General features: G+C 39.5%; 1 protein-coding gene across 2 annotated transcripts in view; it reads right to left on the minus strand.

Moving 5' to 3' along the window:
• The window catches only part of LOC126334760 (uncharacterized), a 367,149-nt gene that overhangs the window by 139,637 nt on the left and 208,999 nt on the right, over positions 1 to 18,513 (minus strand). For both annotated transcript variants that reach the window (XM_049997335.1, XM_049997333.1), the window contains exon 4: positions 3,568 to 3,655. In XM_049997335.1, the coding sequence (XP_049853292.1) occupies positions 3,568 to 3,655 (88 nt within the window). The remainder of the gene's footprint in view (positions 1 to 3,567; positions 3,656 to 18,513) is intronic.

Genomic DNA, 18,513 nt, shown 5'->3' on the forward strand with positions numbered 1-18,513 from the left:
TAAAACAGTACCAGTAACTGACATACTCTACAATGATAATGGATAAAGCGCTAACTGTGGTTTTGTGTCAGTGTCAGTTTACAGTGACTACTTGCCTGGACCTGGTGGTCAGGAAAGCCGCAGTAGTTTAAATTGTTTGTATGTGAATGTCCATGATGCACGGCTGTCAGGCTGTTGTAATCATGAGAGTTGACATGTTGTACAGCTGTGTAAAACAAACAGTTCTCCACAGCAACACAATAAATGCTGGAAACTAAAGCAACAAAATAACATCTCATTTTTATGAGGGTTCTTCAATTACTAACTTCTGTTATTTAGTATGTTTTGGTTACTTTTCCCACTGATAGAAGTTAATAGTTAAGTTAATAGTTACAAGTAGTTGACTGGCTGACTGATTTTTTGCTACATTTCATCTGTCCTAGCCCAGTGATATTATAAGACTAATACATCAACATCAAATTACTCGATAACGATACATTGGACACCTCCAACTTCTACATTTACATGTACACGGCGTTTATAAAAAAAGGTTAACTTATTTCTGCAAAAGGTGTTATTAGTCAGAACTACAGACATCAAAAAAAGTTTTGCATCACCCCGGTTCCCAGAACTCTTGAAGAGTGACACTGACTGTGGATATTGTACCACAGACACAATCCCTAGGACTATTCAGAGATGTTGACAACCCAAAGATGTAAACAACCATGCATGAGCAGCACCTATTAGACGGAGGGGGTCTGACAGCCGATCAGTTCTAGTCATTCCACCAGGAAGGAGGTAGACAGCTAGTGTTGTCTGTAGTTCAACCATGCCTAGATGGTCAATACCACGCTTCGATCGTGTCTGCATTGTTACTTTGTATCAGGAAGGTCTCTCAACAAGGAAAGTGTCCAGGCATCCCGGAGTGAACCAAAGCAATGTTGTTTGGACATGGAGGAGATAGAGAGAGATAGGAACTGTCGATGACATGCCTTGCTCAGGCCGCCCAAGGGCTACTACTCCAGTAGACGACCGCTACCTATGGATTATGTCTCGGAGGAACCCTGACAGCAAAGCCACCATGTTGGATGACACTTTTCGTGCAGCCACAGGAATTCATATTACGACTCAAACTGTGTGCAATAGGCTGCATGATGTGCAACTTCACTCTCAATTTCCATGGCGACATCCATCTTTGCAACCACAACATCATGCAGCATGGTACAGATGGACCCAACAACATGCCGAATGGACCACTAAGGATTGGCATCACATTCTCTTCACTGATGAGTGCCACACATGCCTTCAACCAGACAACTGTCGGAGACATGTTTGGAGGCAACTCGATCAGGCTGAATGCCTTAGAGCGAGTGCAGTGAGGTGGAGGTTCCCTGCTGTTTTGGGGTGGCATTATGTGGGGCTGACGTACACCACTGGTGGTCATGGAAGGCACCGTAACGGCTGTACGGTAAGTGAATGCACTCCTCTGACCGATAGTGCAAACATTATCAGCAACATACTGGTGAAGCATTCGTCTACATGGAAGAAAATTTGCGCCCCCATCATGCACATCTAGTGAATGACTTCCTTTAGGATAACGACATCGCTTGACTAGAGTGGCCAGCATGTTCTCCAGACATGAACGCTATCGAACATGCCTGGGATTGACTGAAAAGGGCTGTTTATGGAAAATGTGACCCACCAACCACTCTGAGGGATCTACTCCGAATTGCCATTAAGGAGTGGGACAATCTGGACCAACAGTGCCTTGATGAACTTGTGAATAGTATGCCACAATGAATACAGGGATGCATCAATGCAACAGGACATGCTACTGGGTATTACAGGTACCGGTGTGTACAGCAATCTGACGACCACCTCTGAAGGTCTCACTGTATGGTGGTACAACATGCAGTGTGTGGTTTTCATGAGCAATAAAAAGGGCAGAAATGATGTTATTTTGATCTCTATTCCAATTTTCTGTACAGGTTCCAGAACTCTCTGAACCAAAGTGATGCAAAACTTTTTTTGATGTGTGTGGAAGAAACCGATACATGTTGAGATATGGACCAATCTACGTTCTCATTCCCACCTGAGTGTTATGTACAAGCAGACTCAATAGACAGTGCTGCAGGTGTTTACTACAATCTTGAAACATCCTTCAGCCCTTCTTTGCAGGGCACCAGTCAATCTCACAAATACACAAGGCTGCACTTGGAAAGTGTCACATGATCCTGTAATGTCTGAGCATTGTCGGTCAGTTGGGAATACACCAATGCCTTTAAATGTACCCATAACCAAAAATCCAACTGATTCAAGTCCAGTCAACAGGTAGGCCATGTCACAGGACCTATTTGACTAATCCATCACCCATGAGGTAGCGTCGCACCATCAGCAGAAAATGGGGTGGTGCGTCATCAAGCATAAACTACAATCACTGCCTTTTTGCGCAAGGGTAACATTGTCCAGCAGTGTTGGTAATTTATCGTGCAAAAATCAGTGATACACATCACCTGTTAATCTGTCTGGTAAAGTGTATGGTCTTATGAGTCTGCCACTCCTGCCCACACTTCGAAACTGAAGAGATACTGATGCCTCACCTTCATGACTACTTGAGGATTTGCATCTGCTGACACGGGCAAACTGTCATGATATTCTATGCCATCTCCTGTGAATCCTGCCTGTGCCACCGAATATTGCACATTACTTGTCACATGTAAAATAGCCCATATCTCAACATGTATTGTACACATAATTATAGAAACTTTTCTTCTAGTTTTGGCCAATACTGCCTCATACAGCAATATGTGGTACTTTTTAAAACACCTTGTGTGTATGTAACAAGCCACTGTGGAGTGAATGTTGGGAGGCTACATCTTACAAGTACTATTTATTTTCTGTCTTATTCCATTCACAAACTGAGTGGGGGAAAAATACTGTTTATATACCTCTGAACATGCCCCAGTTTTTCTTGGCTTATTCTCATGGTTCTTAGGTGAAATATATGATGGAGCAGCAGAACCGTCTTGCAGTCTTCCTCGAATATCGGTTCTCAATATTCACTCGACAGAATTTCATGGGATTGGTGCTGTCTTTCTCCCAAAGATTCTCTGAGCTATTTACACTTTCATATGGGCTACCTGATCTGAATTCAAACATCTCTGAATTCGTTCAGTGTCTGCTGTCAAGCTTCCTTGATAAAGACTCCAAACTTTGGTCGCACTAGTGTCTTGGATGCAATTTCTTGCTCTTTCCCACAACACTTACAATGAATCTAATTCTTTCACTCGCCTTCTCTACTACTGATTTCATTGTGTTATCACTTCAGATTGGTCCTTAATAATACACCTAAACATTTGAAATGATGTGATGTGTTCGAGATTTTCGCCACTAATTTTGTAATCTGACACTGTTAGGATCTTTTTGTCTGTAGAGCCATTATCCCGCATTTATCTAGATTTAAAGACAGCTACCATACATTATAGCCTACATTGTATTGAGTCATTCAGTGAATATTTTTGAACAATCTCATTTGTTTTCAATGCTAAGGACAAGTGACATTACAATATTCGAAGACTTGGCTCTTACCATTCAGGTGACTTGGTGTGCTGCTCTGCAATCAGCGCAGCTTCCGCTCTTGCTCGCAGCCGTGAGTCCGATATCGATGACAGGTAGTCTGCAACAAGGAGACGAAGGAGGGAATTAGAGTACCCACACTGCTACGGTGGCATAGAAATAAGACACATTGCCTAGCCTTTTCAATACTCTGTGCAAGACAGTGGAACACTCAAAAAACCATATGTATGTAAAATGATTTTTATTCTCTCTGACATCATGCATGGCAGCACATACTTTAAGAATCTTTAAGGGACACAATCAACTGACACACTCGTCAAATGAATAAAAGAACTCCACTCATCAGTCTAGTTTCATATCCTCTGTTAAACGCAAGCTACTCACTACCTTACCAACCGAGCTTGAAATACGCTAATTGCAATCTCATTCGCATGAGAAAATGTCAACAAAAGTGCGCCTAAAGCAGTCACATCTTTCAGCCAGCAAGTAACAAATGTGTAAGGTTGACCATGTTTATGTTCAGTGCCAGAATATAACTCATCACAGCTGTGCTGGGACATTATCATTTGCTGCAAAATGCTGGCTATAACTGCCACCTGTACTTTACTTTCTCACCATTGGCTGTCTTAATACCAAATTGTATCCAGTTTGTTTATGAGCTTCAGTTTCTTGGCACTATCCTTTATCTAAAATTGAGCAATAATATGTTTTTATTGAGTGTTCTACAGGCAGGGAGGAAGGGAAGATGTCTGCTCCCCCTGACCCCTAGGAAAATTTGTCTTCACAAACAGAACTCGTATCCCCTCCTGGCCACAGAGATCCTTGTATCAGTTCAGTATCAGTTTGAAGAAATCCGTAACATGGGATGAATACCAACTAGTAGCAAGTGCACCCAGAACCATTTGAATCTCAAAACCATTTCGCCACTCACTGCAAAATTGATACGAGTTGTTCGGCTAGCACAGAGCATGGGTACACTTAATAAGTCATCACGTAGTTCTTCTACTCATCTGATTCTGTCATCACACTTTTCCTGCCTTATGCTAATATTTTCACCTCTACTTAACTTCTGCACCCACATTCTGATCTTTGACTAGGGTCATTTCATGCCAAGGCCACGGGTCCCCACTCAGCCATCTCCAAAATCTAATGAAATTTGGTGTGAAGGTTCTATATGGTCTTTGATGCTTATATATCAAATTTCAGTTCAATATCTTCAGTGGTTGAATTTTTAGGGGCTTTTGAAGAGAGGCTACTCGCCTTCGCATTATGTACAAAGGTGCAATTGTGCCAAGTTTGCTTGGATTTTTTAAAAGTTGTAGTACACATTCAGTCATTTGTTTCAATACACAAAAACAACTTTTATGCTGAATCAAACACGGCAAAAATATCGGATTTAGCCACACTTCAATATAGATACAAGCCTCTAAAGTGGCTAAAAAATTCATCGTGCAGTTCTGAGAGCCAAGGGTTGCCTGACCACTGCTACTTTTCTGATGAACCGATCAACTCAAATTTCAAAGGGTTATTCCTAGCTATGATGTCTATATATGGATCAAATTTAACTAACATTGGATGCCTAGAAGAAAAGATATGCATCTACAAAGTTGTCCCAAAATTTTCTACATGCAAATTTTTAGTTTTTTTTGGGGGGGGGGGGAGGGGGGAGTAAATATCCCAACTGTGTTTTATTCAATCCTCTTTTTATTACCACAGCTTGAAAGAGCATGCTTTAATCTTTCAAAGCTATATTGTTTAATTTCTGGATCTAGCATACTGATGGGTAAGAATAAATTTCAAAAGTTATGATTTTGGTCATTATGCCCAACAATTAATTTTTTTTAGTGTATAAATCAATTTCAAACCTTCATTCAACATATGCCATAAAACGAGTATAATACACAGCACAGCAAATTTGCAAAACAAAAACACTAAAGAGTCAGTTCCATTTTTGGTTAAATAGTTCTACAATTTTGTCAAGGACAGATGGGGGAAAACTGTTTTGTCTTCCTAATGATGATGGTAATGTGCTTCTAAAGTCATGAAAATATGTTGCTCAAGAATCCAGCAGGTCTCTTTAGCAGCTGGCCAGCGGAAGGAACGATCAGAACCATGTGGGTACACAAAGCTGATCAGGACATCTTCCTGCTCATGTGAAATATGCTATGAACTCCATTTGAAAGACATGGACAGCAATGGTATCATGAAGGAGGCAGTTGCTAATCATACAAATGCTAATATGCTGACATTCTCTGCCACCCAAATAGATAACAAATGGATGTAATGTGACCTGACTATTCTCCCCATGAAATCCTTGCACAGCATCAACAACAAATGAATAATTCTCAGCAAAATACATTAATATAATTAATTCATTTACAGCAAGATTTCTTTTTGGCGGCTTAAGGTATAAACTTTAGTGTTTTGTCACAAAGTGATGGCTTCTTAAACCAATAATTTTCAAAATAAGTTTCTCCATGGAATCTTCAACAGTTCTCTGACATGTCTCCAATGTGTGTCTGTCAGTATGGGCCTATGTTGGTATTATATTGTTTCTTCACAGCCATAGTCTTTAAAAGTGTCTTTAAGAAAAGCCTCTAGTTGTACTTTTCTTGGACATCCCTCACAACATTGCAAAATGCAATCTTTTGATTCCAAACTGCCTACTTTTTTGTGGAAACCTTGTAGTCATCTTGGATGGATGTTTCTGAAGCCAACATTAATTTAACATTTTGATGAATTGCACATACACATACTGAATATGATCCAGAAGCACCAACTGTAGTACATCATTTCAGCCTGAGCTCACAAAATTTTGAGAAAAAGCTCAGTTGATTTCCATAATGCTTACAATAAGCAATGAATACTTTTTTCATATCTAAAAGGAGCAGATGTGTGATTTCCATTTATTGTTACTGCAACACAATCCTTTTAGCTTGGGCATAAACAAAGAAACTCATCATCTCCACAAAAAAAAAGTTAGGACATTTTGTTTTACTTTATTGTTGAGCTTTTTCCCTTTTCAATTTGCACATATTGCCAAAATCCCATTTATCTTTAGCTTCTTAGGCTTTTTCTCCATTTTAGTTAAAACTGCAAATTCTTTAGCTGTTGTTTCAATAGTCCAGCTATTTGGGGCCAGGGTCAAAATTTGAACTTTTCTGGAATTTCTTGAAGCCTGAAGCTTAAGTTCTTCAACTAAGACATGTGTACTTCAAACTTTTGGCACTCTTCCGTTTATATTTGAGCAATATCTACTTGGCTCACACCAGCAGCTGTGGCAATCACCTTAGTAATGCTACCTTGGGCTTTCAGAACTTTGTGCTTTATCTATCCCTTTGCTGATCTGTTGAACCTTTAATGGTGATTCTCCAAGTAATGATCATGAAGTATTTGCAATATAGCACACATCAACAACATATATGTGGATGGTGATTCTTGCTTATTCTGGTGGGATGATTCTCTTTGGGCCATTTCTTGTCTATATTTGGTACAAATTTTCTGACCAAGTTTAAAAACGTTAGTCAAAAACTTCAACCTACCAGACACTGCAATGGTCACTGCTCTTAAAGCCTTCTTGGTTACATGTTTTTCTTTACCAAATGGGTTGCAGCAAGTCTTCTACAGGAACTGAAATTTTGTCATCAACAAGTCATAATGGTATGGGCAAATTTGGGCACCTTCAGTAAAATCAAGCGCAGACCCATGTCACAGAAGCTCCTTGTTCATTGGTGACATTTCCTTAACTGATTCTAGTTGACTTTTGTCACAATAGAATGGTCATGACTTATGACAATCAGCTACATCTGACCCACTAAAGTAGCTGGGTGAAGGGATCTCTTGGTTCATTTTACACAATAGTTTATTAATCTATAACAAGCAATTTTGAAAGCTTATGAATATCCAGTTTTGAAGCATAGAAGACTCAGATTTGTTCGTGTATAAAATATACAAATTAGGCCATCAAAACAAATTGTTTTAGTGTTTACTTTCAGCTACAACAATGATTAATGATTATTCAACCACACAGTATTCAACATTAAGACTGTACAATATCAACACCAAAAATTACACCTCACAGAAGACTGTTACAGTGAAAATTGCCAATAATGAAACCACTAATTGAAAGTGGTATTTCAGCAATGTATCACTGCTGCAAGGATAGAGCCTTAACAATGCACTTGCAGGAAAAATTAATTTGCTCAAATAAAAATAACTTTGTTAAAAAAAAAATAGGTCGACCGAAACTGGGTGGCAATGCATATATGTACCACCGACCAACATGCATTGTAGAGTTAAAACATTCTTAACAACATAACATTCCATTACGATCCTCTAGATTTTTTGATCTTAAGAGCACCATGTAAAAACACTTATTAGCACAGTTATATTCCGTGACTGCAGGCAGATCTTATACTACTGAGAGACATTACAATGACATATTTTTTTATTTACATCTTCAAATTGTATTAATTGTTCTATTTACTGATAATCGATTTTCCCTACCTTCGAGTAGGTATTCTTACTCATTAATATGCAAGGTCCAGAAATTAAACAGTATAGCTTTGAAAGCTTAAAGCATGCCCTTTCCAGAGGATTCAACAAGACACAGTTGAGATATTGCCCCCAAAAATACCCTAAAACTACATGTAGAAAATTTTGGGTAATTTTGCAGATGCACATCTTTTCTTCTAGGCATCAAATGTTAATTAAATTTGATCTATGTGCAGACATCTTCGGCGGAATAACGCTCTTAAGTTTTGGTGTGATCGGTTCATATGAAAAGTAGCACTGGTCAGCCCAACCTTGGCTCTCAGAATAACACGACGAATCTTTTAGCCACTTTAGAGGCTTGTATCTGTATTTAAGTGTGGCTAACTCCCAATTTTTTTCATAAAAACTTGTCAATGTATGTCACAGCTAATGACCAAATGTATGCTAGAAGTTTTAAAAAAGCCTAGCTAACTTGGCACATCTGCACACGATGCGAAGGCGAGTAGCCTCTCTTTAAAAGCCCTAAAACTTCAACCACTGAAGATACTGGACTGAAATTTGGTATATAACCATCAAAAACCATAAAACATTTACACCAACTTTCATTAGATTTGGAGATGGTCGAGTGGGGACACTTTTTAATATTGGTCCCTTTGACGTGGAATGACCCCTACTGTTTTTTCTGCTGTGGAACCCAGGAATACTTAACACGACGCAATAGAATAAGGGAAACCAGGGGAAATACTGACATCCCAGACAATAAAGACATTGCTTTCTCAGACAATAGGAACAGTGCTGTAGCACAGCGAATGGTGCTAGAAGCAGAGTGCAGGGGCGACGCGGTATTGTAAATAAGTCTTACTGTGTCACTAAACACTAACTTTAATTCAATTTTGATGCTATGTTTATGTTAAAATTCGGGTCAGTTTTTAAAAAAACTCTAATAACTGTATAGAGCTTATAGATAGTATGTTTTCCAGCGTGTCTTTTAGTATGGGTTTTGCAACTTCTCGAGCATTGGCAAAGCCATTAAAGTTTGTCTCTGCCATGATGTCCAAGTAGGTTAATATCGACAAATAAATGTGGGACAATGTCAACAGAGTGTTGATATTTCCCCGCACTCAAAAATTAAAAAAAAGTTGTTTTCACTTATGTAGTGTCTTATACCTAATTTAAGAACGGCGACGACTAGAAAAAGAAAATTAGCGACAGATAAATGGACTGAAGAAACCCTAAAAAAGCATTAGGTTTAGTGAAGTTAGGAAGATCACTGAACAGCATATCAATGGAGCTGAACATACCGAGAATTAAATTTTATGATCGATTAAAATTCAATTCAGACCTTTCTCGAGGATGTTGTTGTTGTTGTGGTCTTCAGTTCTGAGACTGATTTGATGCAACTCTCCATGCTACTCTATCCCCGTTTCTACTCCTGAACAAGAACAAGAATTAGTCAACCAAATAACTACATTAGTGCAATTATTCTATTGTATTTCCCTTGTTGAGCTGCAACGAACTGCCTCCGACTTTGCCAAAAAACTTGGCCTTAAGCACAGTTTTAATAAAATTACCAAATCGGCTGGAGAAGACTGCGTTTCAGGTTTTAAAACGAGTGCTTCTTCCCACACCATGTTAACTATTACTGGAAGCCACCGTTGGTGTCGAACTAACCTGTGCCTTCCTTTCGTAGGGGTCTCCCACACATTTCTTTCATTGCCTACTCTTTTTAGTATGTATTCATTTCTTACACAGTCTACAGCACCACATTTCCAATGTTTTCAATTTCTTCTTCCCCACGTTCAACTTCCATAAATCTTGTACAATAGATGTACACTTTTACGAACTTCTTCCTCATTTTCGCATCAATATTTGATATAAAAATAATTATTTTAATGAAGATACATTTCTTCACCTGCGTCAGTCTACTTCCGGTTTACTGCTTCGACCTCTGAACACAACAAGAATTGTCGACGTAAATTTAAATAGTATAAACAACCGGGTAAAAACGCAGTGGCTTAATCTAGTTACGTTGCACTGAATGAACTTCGGTGTTTCAGTTAACACAGATTAATTTCACACGTGGAATTCTGGGCCAAAAGATAGAAATTAAATTTACTATCCAACACAAAAACAAAATTGTATTCATACAGTCTACTCGTGCTGTACCTTAACTCAAATATGCAAGAACTCGGTCACAAGAAAATTAAATAAATATAATTTTCTGGCATTAAATATAGTTGCCTATAATGCAGAGTAACAATGTTGTTGAATAGAAAGCATGCATCCACCCAAAAATGCACATTATTCGAAATAATATACTGAGGCGCCCAGCCTCTGAAACTCTCGCATTTTGATAAACAACTCGGCCCAAAACACTTGTACACCGCTCGGGCTGCTGTTCTGGGCTACTTAGAACAAAACACACAAATGATAGGTTAGCTCTCACGTGTAAAACGGCGCATTGCAAAGCGATTCATATCAGAAAAAAATTACTCATTTACTATAAATGAGGAACCATAATCTGAAAAATTTTGCAGGTACACTGAATAAATGGGAGCTGGTATGAGTTATTTTACTAAATATTACAAGAATTGTAGGAAGGGAGGCGGAGCAAACACTAGCCTCCATTTACCTCTTGGTTCTTTTACAAATGACAATGTTGTTATGTATCGATACGACTAATTGCAATGTTACGACTGGAAAAATATTTTAAAGAGGAATGACATTTGCAACTGGGTGCCCGGTCAGTTTTACCAATCTTTTACAAAAACACCATCATTTGCTGCGCCTCACCTTGTTGCAGGATTCCGAAAACGTATGATGTGCCATGCTAGTATTTGCCGATTCTGCTTTGAAAATAATGTCTCTAGATCCGTTACATATTCATCTGGTGCGGGCAATCATAAGACTCCTGTACTGTCGCTGACGCACTCGTCAGCTTAATATCGTGGGATTACAATTCCGGAATGTAAACAATTTGAAGCACGCGCCACTGACATATTTACGGAGCATATTCGCCTATACAATCTTCTCCGTCGAATCCACGAAATACTGTAGTTTTTGTTCGCTGACTGATATGTCACAGTTCAAGCCGTATTCATATCAAAGCACATTCATCGAAATGCGCAAACTTCATATCATGCACAAGCATTGTTTCATTAGTGACTCACCGATAAGTTTCCATTGAATTTCTATGCGAATACGTAACTTTCGACCTTGAACTTGCGGGATTCCCCTATTCAACGACAACGAACCACGTAGGATGAGCAAGAAGAACTTTGACGAAAAATATGACAGTGTAATACCCACATCAAAGATCTTTGTCAAATATATTTGACGAATATTTGATCACATCTTTGATCAAATCTTTGACAAAGAAATTTGATAGTGTAATCACTAAAACGTTTCTGGTAATGCAATTTTATCTTTGAACAAAAAATAAATAATGGTTGACTTATCAGGATAAAATGCTAAAAAATATGCTATATGTGAATTACTTCCCCCCCATGAACCATGGACCTTGCCGTTGGTGGGGAGGCTTGCGTGCCTCAGCGATACAGATGGCCGTACCGTAGGTGCAACCACAACGGAGGGGTATCTGTTGAGAGGCCAGACAAACGTGTGGTTCCTGAAGAGGGGCAGCAGCCTTTTCAGTAGTTGCAGGGGCAACAGTCTGGATGATTGACTGATCTGGCCTTGCAACATTAACCAAAACGGCCTTGCTGTGCTGGTACTGCGAACGGCTGAAAGCAAGGGGAAACTACAGCCGTAATTTTTCCCGAGGACATGCAGCTTTACTGTATGATTAAATGATGATGGCATCCTCTTGGGTAAAATATTCCGGAGGTAAAATAGTCCCCCATTCGGATCTCCGGGCGGGGACTACTCAGGAGGATGTCGTTATCAGGAGAAAGAAAACTGGCGTTCTACGGATCGGAGCGTGGAATGTCAGATCCCTTAATCGGGCAGGTAGGTTAGAAAATTTAAAAAGGGAAATGGATAGGTTGAAGTTAGATATAGTGGGAATTAGTGAAGTTCGGTGGCAGGTGGAACAAGACTTCTGGTCAGGTGACTACAGGGTTATAAACACAAAATCAAATAGGGGTAATGCAGGAGTAGGTTTAATTATGAATAGGAAAATAGGAATGCGGGTAAGCTACTACAAACAGCATAGTGAACGCATTATTGTGGCCAAGATAGATACGAAGCCCACACCTACTACAGTAGTACAAGTTTATATGCCAACTAGCTCTGCAGATGATGAAGAAATTGAAGAAATGTACGATGAAATAAAAGAAATTATTCAGATAGTGAAGGGAGACGAAAATTTAATAGTAATGGGTGACTGGAATTCGATTGTAGGAAAAGGGAGAGAAGGAAACATAGTAGGTGAACATGGATTGGGGCTAAGAAATGAAAGAGGAAGCCGCCTAGTAGAATTTTGCACAGAGCACAACTTAATCATAGCTAACACTTGGTTTAAGAATCATGAAAGAAGGTTGTATACATGGAAGAACCCTGGAGATACTAAAAGGTATCAGATAGATTATATAATGGTAAGACAGAGATTTAGTAACCAGGTTTTAAGTTGTAAGACATTTCCAGGGGCAGGTGTGGACTCTGACCACAATCTATTGGTTATGACCTGTAGATTAAAACTGAAGAAACTGCAAAAATGTGAGAAATTAAAGAGATGGGACCTGGATAAACTGAAAGAACCAGAGGTTGTACAGAGTTTCAGAGAGAGCATAAGGGAACAATTGACAGGAATAGGGGAAAGAAATACAGTAGACGAAGAATGGGTAGCTCTGAGGGATGTAGTAGTGAAGGCAGCAGAGGATAAAGTAGGTACAAAGACGAGGGCTGCTAGAAATCCTTGGGTAACAGAAGAAATATTGAATTTAATTGATGAAAGGAGAAAATATAAAAATGCAGTAAATGAAGCAGGCAAAAAGGAATACAAACGTCTCAAAAATGAGATCGACAGGAAGTGGAAAATGGCTAAACAGGGATGGCTAGAGGACAAATGTAAGGATGTAGAAGCTTATCTCACTAGGGGTAAGATAGATACTGCCTACAGGAAAATTAAAGAGACCTTTGGAGAGAAGAGAACCACATGTATGAATATCAAGAGCTCAGATGGCAGCCCAGTTCTAAGCAAAGAAGGGAAGGCAGAAAGGTGGAAGGAGTATATAGAAGGTTTATACAAGGGCGATGTACTTGAGGACAATATTATGGAAATAGAAGAGGATGTAGATGAAGACGAAATGGGAGATACGATACTGCGTGAAGAGTTTGACAGAGCACTGAAAGACCTGAGTCGAAACAAGGCCCCCGGAGTAGACAACATTCCATTAGAACTACTGACGGCCTTGGGAGAGCCAGTCATGACAAAACTCTACCAGCTGGTGAGCAAGATGTATGAGACAGGCGAAATACCCTCAGACTTCAAGAAGAATATAATAATTCCAATCCCAAAGAAAGCAGGTGTTGACAGATGTGAAAATTACCGAACTATCAGTTTAATAAGCCACAGCTGCAAAATACTAACGCGAATTCTTTACAGACGAATGGAAAAACTGGTACATGCAGACCTCGGGGAGGATCAGTTTGGATTCCGTCGAAATGTTGGAACATGTGAGGCAATACTGACCTTACGACTTATCTTAGAAGAAAGATTAAGAAAAGGCAAACCTACGTTTCTAGCATTTGTAGACTTAGAGAAAGCTTTTGACAATGTTGACTGGAATACTCTTTTTCAAATTCTAAAGGTGGCAGGGGTAAAATACAGGGAGCGAAAAGCTATTTATAATTTGTACAGAAACCAGATGGCAGTAATAAGAGTCGAGGGGCATGAAAGGGAAGCAGTGGTTGGGAAAGGAGTGACACAGGGTTGTAGCCTCTCCCCAATGTTATTCAATCTGTATATTGAGCAAGCAGTAAAGGAAACAAAAGAAAAATTTGGAGTAGGTATTAAAATTCATGGAGACGAAGTAAAAACTTTGAGGTTCGCCGATGACATTGTAATTCTGTCAGAGACGGCAAAGGACTTGGAAGAGCAGTTGAACGGAATGGACAGTGTCTTGAAAGGAGGATATAAGATGAACATTAACAAAAGCAAAACGAGGATAATGGAATGTAGTCAAATTAAATCGGGTGATGCTGAGGGAATTAGATTAGGAAATGAGACACTTACAGTAGTAAAGGAGTTTTGCTATTTAGGAAGTAAAATAACTGATGATGGTCGAAGTAGAGAGGATATAAAATGTAGACTGGCAATGGCAAGGAAAGCGTTTCTGAAGAAGAGAAATTTGTTAACATCAAATATAGATTTATGTATCAGGAAGTCGTTTCTGAAAGTATTTGTTTGGAGTGTAGCCATGTATGGAAGTGAAACATGGACGATAACTAGTTTGGACAAAAAGAGAATAGAAGCTTTCGAAATGTGGTGCTACAGAAGAATACTGAAGATAAGGTGGATAGATCACGTAACTAATGAGGAGGTATTGAATAGGATTGGGGAGAAGAGAAGTTTGTGGCACAACTTGACTAGAAGAAGGGATCGGTTGGTAGGACATGTTTTGAGGCATCAAGGGATCACAAATTTAGCATTGGAGGGCAGCGTGGAGGGTAAAAATCGTAGAGGGAGACCGAGAGATCAGTACACTAAGCAGATTCAGAAGGATGTAGGTTGCAGTAGGTACTGGGAGATGAAGCAGCTTGCACAGGATAGAGTAGCATGGAGAGCTGCATCAAACCAGTCTCACTACTGAAGACAACAACAACAACAACGTGAATTACTTAATGCTACATCACTTGAAAAAAAATGGTAAGTTTAGCCATTAAAATGCTAAATTGGCACTCTCCAGAAGATGACAGCAATCACAGCCTCTTTGTGTGTGAAAATGAAAGAGGAACCGACAGTCTCTTCTAGAACAATTTTGACATCTGAAAGTAAAGTTTTCTACGAGTTGCAACATTTTATTTTCTTTGAATAATGCTGTTTATAACAAAGAGCTTTTCAAATTTTTATGAGCTGCCAAGATATCTTTGTAATAATAAACGAGCACTATGAGCTATGTTAACAGTTAGGTTGTTGTTGTTGTGGCCTTCAGTCCTGAAACTGGTTTGATGCAGCTCTCCATGCTACTCTATCCCGTGCAAGTTGCTTCATCTCCCAGTACCTACTGCAACCTACATCCTTCTGAATCTGCTTGGTCTCCCTCTACCATTTTTAACCCTCCACGCTGCCCTCCAATATTAAATTGGTGATCCCTTGATGCCTCAGAATATGTCCTACCAGCCGATCCCTTCTTCTTGTCAAGTTGTGCCACAAACTTCTCTTCTCCCCAATCCTATTCAATACTTCCTCATTAGTTATGTGATCTACCCATCTAATCTTCAGCATTATTCTGTAGCACACATTTCGAAAGCTTCTATTCTCTTCTTGTCCAAACTATTTATCATCCATGTTTCACTTCCATACATGGCTACACTCCAAACAAATACTTTCAGAAAAGACTTCCTGACACTTAAATCTATATTCGATGTTAACAAATTTCTCTTCTTCAGAAACGCTTTCCTTGCCATTGCCAGTCTACATTTTATATCCTCTCTACTTCGACCATCATAAGTTATTTTGCTCCCCAAATAGCAAAACTCCTTTATTACTTTAAGTGTCTCATTTCCTAATCTAATTCCCGACTTAATTCCACTACATTCCATTATCCTCGTTTTGCTTTTGTTGATGTTCATCTTATATACTCCTCTCAAGACATTGTCCATTCCATTCAGCTGCTCTTCCAAGTCCCTTGATGTCTCTGACAGAATGACAATGTCATCGGTGAATCTCAAAGTTTTTATTTCTTCTCCATGGATTTTAATACCTACTCCGAAATTTTCTTTTGTTTCCTTTATTGCTTGCTCAATATACAGATTGAATAACATCGGGGAGAGGCTACAACCCTGTCTTACTCCCTTCCCAACCACTGCTTCCCTTTCATGCCCCTCGAATCTTATAACTGCCATCTGGTTTCTGTACAAATTGTAAATAGCCTTTCGCTCCCTGTATTTTACCCCTGCCACCTTTATAATTTGAAAAAGAGTATTCCAGTCAACATTGTCAAAAGCTTTCTCTAAGTCTACAAATGCTAGAAACGTAGGTTTGCGTTTCCTTAATCTTTCTTCTAAGATAAGTCGTAAGGTCAGTATTGCCTCATGTGTTCCAATATTTCTATAGAATCCAAACTGATCTTCCCCGAGGTCGGCTTCTACTAGTTTTTCCATTCCTCTGTAAAGAATTCGCGTTAGTATTTTGCAGCTATGGCTTATTAAATTTATTGTTCGGTAATTTTCACATCTGTCAACACCTGCTTCCTTTGGGATAGGAATTATTATATTCTTCTTGAAGTCTGAGGGTATTTCGCCTGTTTCATACATATTGCTCACCAGATGGTAGAGTTTTGTCATGACTGGCTCTCCCAAGGCCGTCAGTAGTTCCAATGGAATGTTGTCTACTCCGGGGGCCTTGTTTCGACTCAGGTCTTTCAGTGCTCTGTCAAACTCTTCACGCAGTATCTTATCTCCCATTTTGTCTTCATCTACATCCTCTTCTATTTCCATAATATTGTCCTCAAATACATCGCCCTTGTATAGACCCTTTATATACTCACTCCTTCCACCTTTCTGCTTTCCCTTCTATGCTTAGAACTGGGTTTCCATCTGAGCTCTTGATGTTCATACAAGTGGTTTTCTTATCTCCAAAGGTCTCTTTAATTTTCCTGTAGGCAGTATCTATCTTACCCCTAGTGAGATAAGCCTCTACATCCTTACATTTGTCCTCTAACCATCCCTGCTTAGCCATTTTGCACTTCCTGTTGATCTCATTTTTGAGACGTTTGTATTCCTTTTTGCCTGCTTCATTTATTGCATTTTTATATTTTCTCGTTTCATCAATTAAATTCAGTATTTCTTCTGTTACCCAAGGATTTCTACTAGCCCTCGTCTTTTTACCTACTTTATCCTATGCTGCCTTCACTACCTCATCCCTCAAAGCTACCCATTCTTCTTCTACTGTATTTATTTCCCCCATTCCTAACAATTGTTCCCTTATGCTCTCCCTGAAACTCTATACATCCTCTGGTTCTTTCAGTTTATCCAGGTCCTATCTCCTTAAATTCCCACCTTTTTGCAGTTTCTTCAGTTGTAGTCTACAGGTCATAACCAATAGATTGTGGTCAGAGTCCACGTCTGCCCCTGGAAATGTCTTACAATTTAAAACCTGGTTCCTAAATCTCTGCCTTACCATTATATAATCTGTCTGATACCTTTTAGTATCTCCAGGGTTCTTCCATGTATACAACCTTCTTTTGTGATTCTTGAACCAAGTGTTAGCTATGATTAAGTTGTGCTCTGTGCAAAATTCTACCAGACGGCTTCCTCTTTCATTTCTTAGCCCCAATCCATATCCACCTACTACGTTTCCTTCACTCCCTTTTCCTACACTCGAATTCCAGTCACCCATGACTATTAAATTTTCATCTCCCTTGACTATCTGAATAATTTCTTTTATTTCATCATACATTTCTTCAATTTCTTCGTCATCTGCAGAGCTAGTTGGCATATAAACTTGTACTACTGTAGTAGGTGTGGGCTTCGTATCTATCTTGGCCACAATAATGCGTTCACTATGCTGTTTGTAGTAGCTTACCCGCATTCCTATTTTCCTATTCATTATTAAACCTACTCCTGCATTACCCCTATTTGATTTTGTGTTTATAACCCTGTAGTCACCTGACCAGAGGTCTTGTTCCTCCTGCCATCGCACTTCACTAATTCCCACTATATCTAACTTTAACCTGACCATTTCCCTTTTTAAATTTTCTAAACTACCTGCCCGATTAAGGGATCTGACATTCCATGCTCCGATCCGTAGAACGCCAGCTTTCTTTCTCCTGATCATGACGTCCTCGTGAGTAGTCCCCGCCCGGAGATCCGAATGGGGGAGTATTTTACCAATGGAATATTTTACCCAAGAGGATGCCATCATAATTAACCATACAGTAGAGCTGCATGCCTTCGGGAAAAATTACGGCTGTTGTTTCCCCTTGCTTTGTCGTCGCAGTACCAGCACAGCAAGGCCGTTTTAGTTATTGTTACAAGGCCAGATCAGTCAATCATCCAGACTGTTGCCCTTGCAACTACTGAAAAGACTGCTGCCCCTCTTCAGGAACCACACGTTTGTCTGGCCTCTCAACAGATACCCCTCCGTTGTGGTTGTACCTACGGTACGGCTATCTGTATCGCTGAGGCACGCAAGTCTCCCCACCAACGGCAAGGTCCATGGGTCGGGGGGGGGGGGGGGATAGTTAGGTTAGGTTAATATGCACAATTGTTTTAATTTAGGTTTTGAACAGTTGTTTTTTTTGGTGCTCCTATTTTTTCGTTTTATGTCTTAAGTAGTGG

Source organism: Schistocerca gregaria, chromosome 2 (assembly GCF_023897955.1).
Source record: "Schistocerca gregaria isolate iqSchGreg1 chromosome 2, iqSchGreg1.2, whole genome shotgun sequence".
Classification (NCBI taxonomy): domain Eukaryota; kingdom Metazoa; phylum Arthropoda; class Insecta; order Orthoptera; family Acrididae; genus Schistocerca; species Schistocerca gregaria.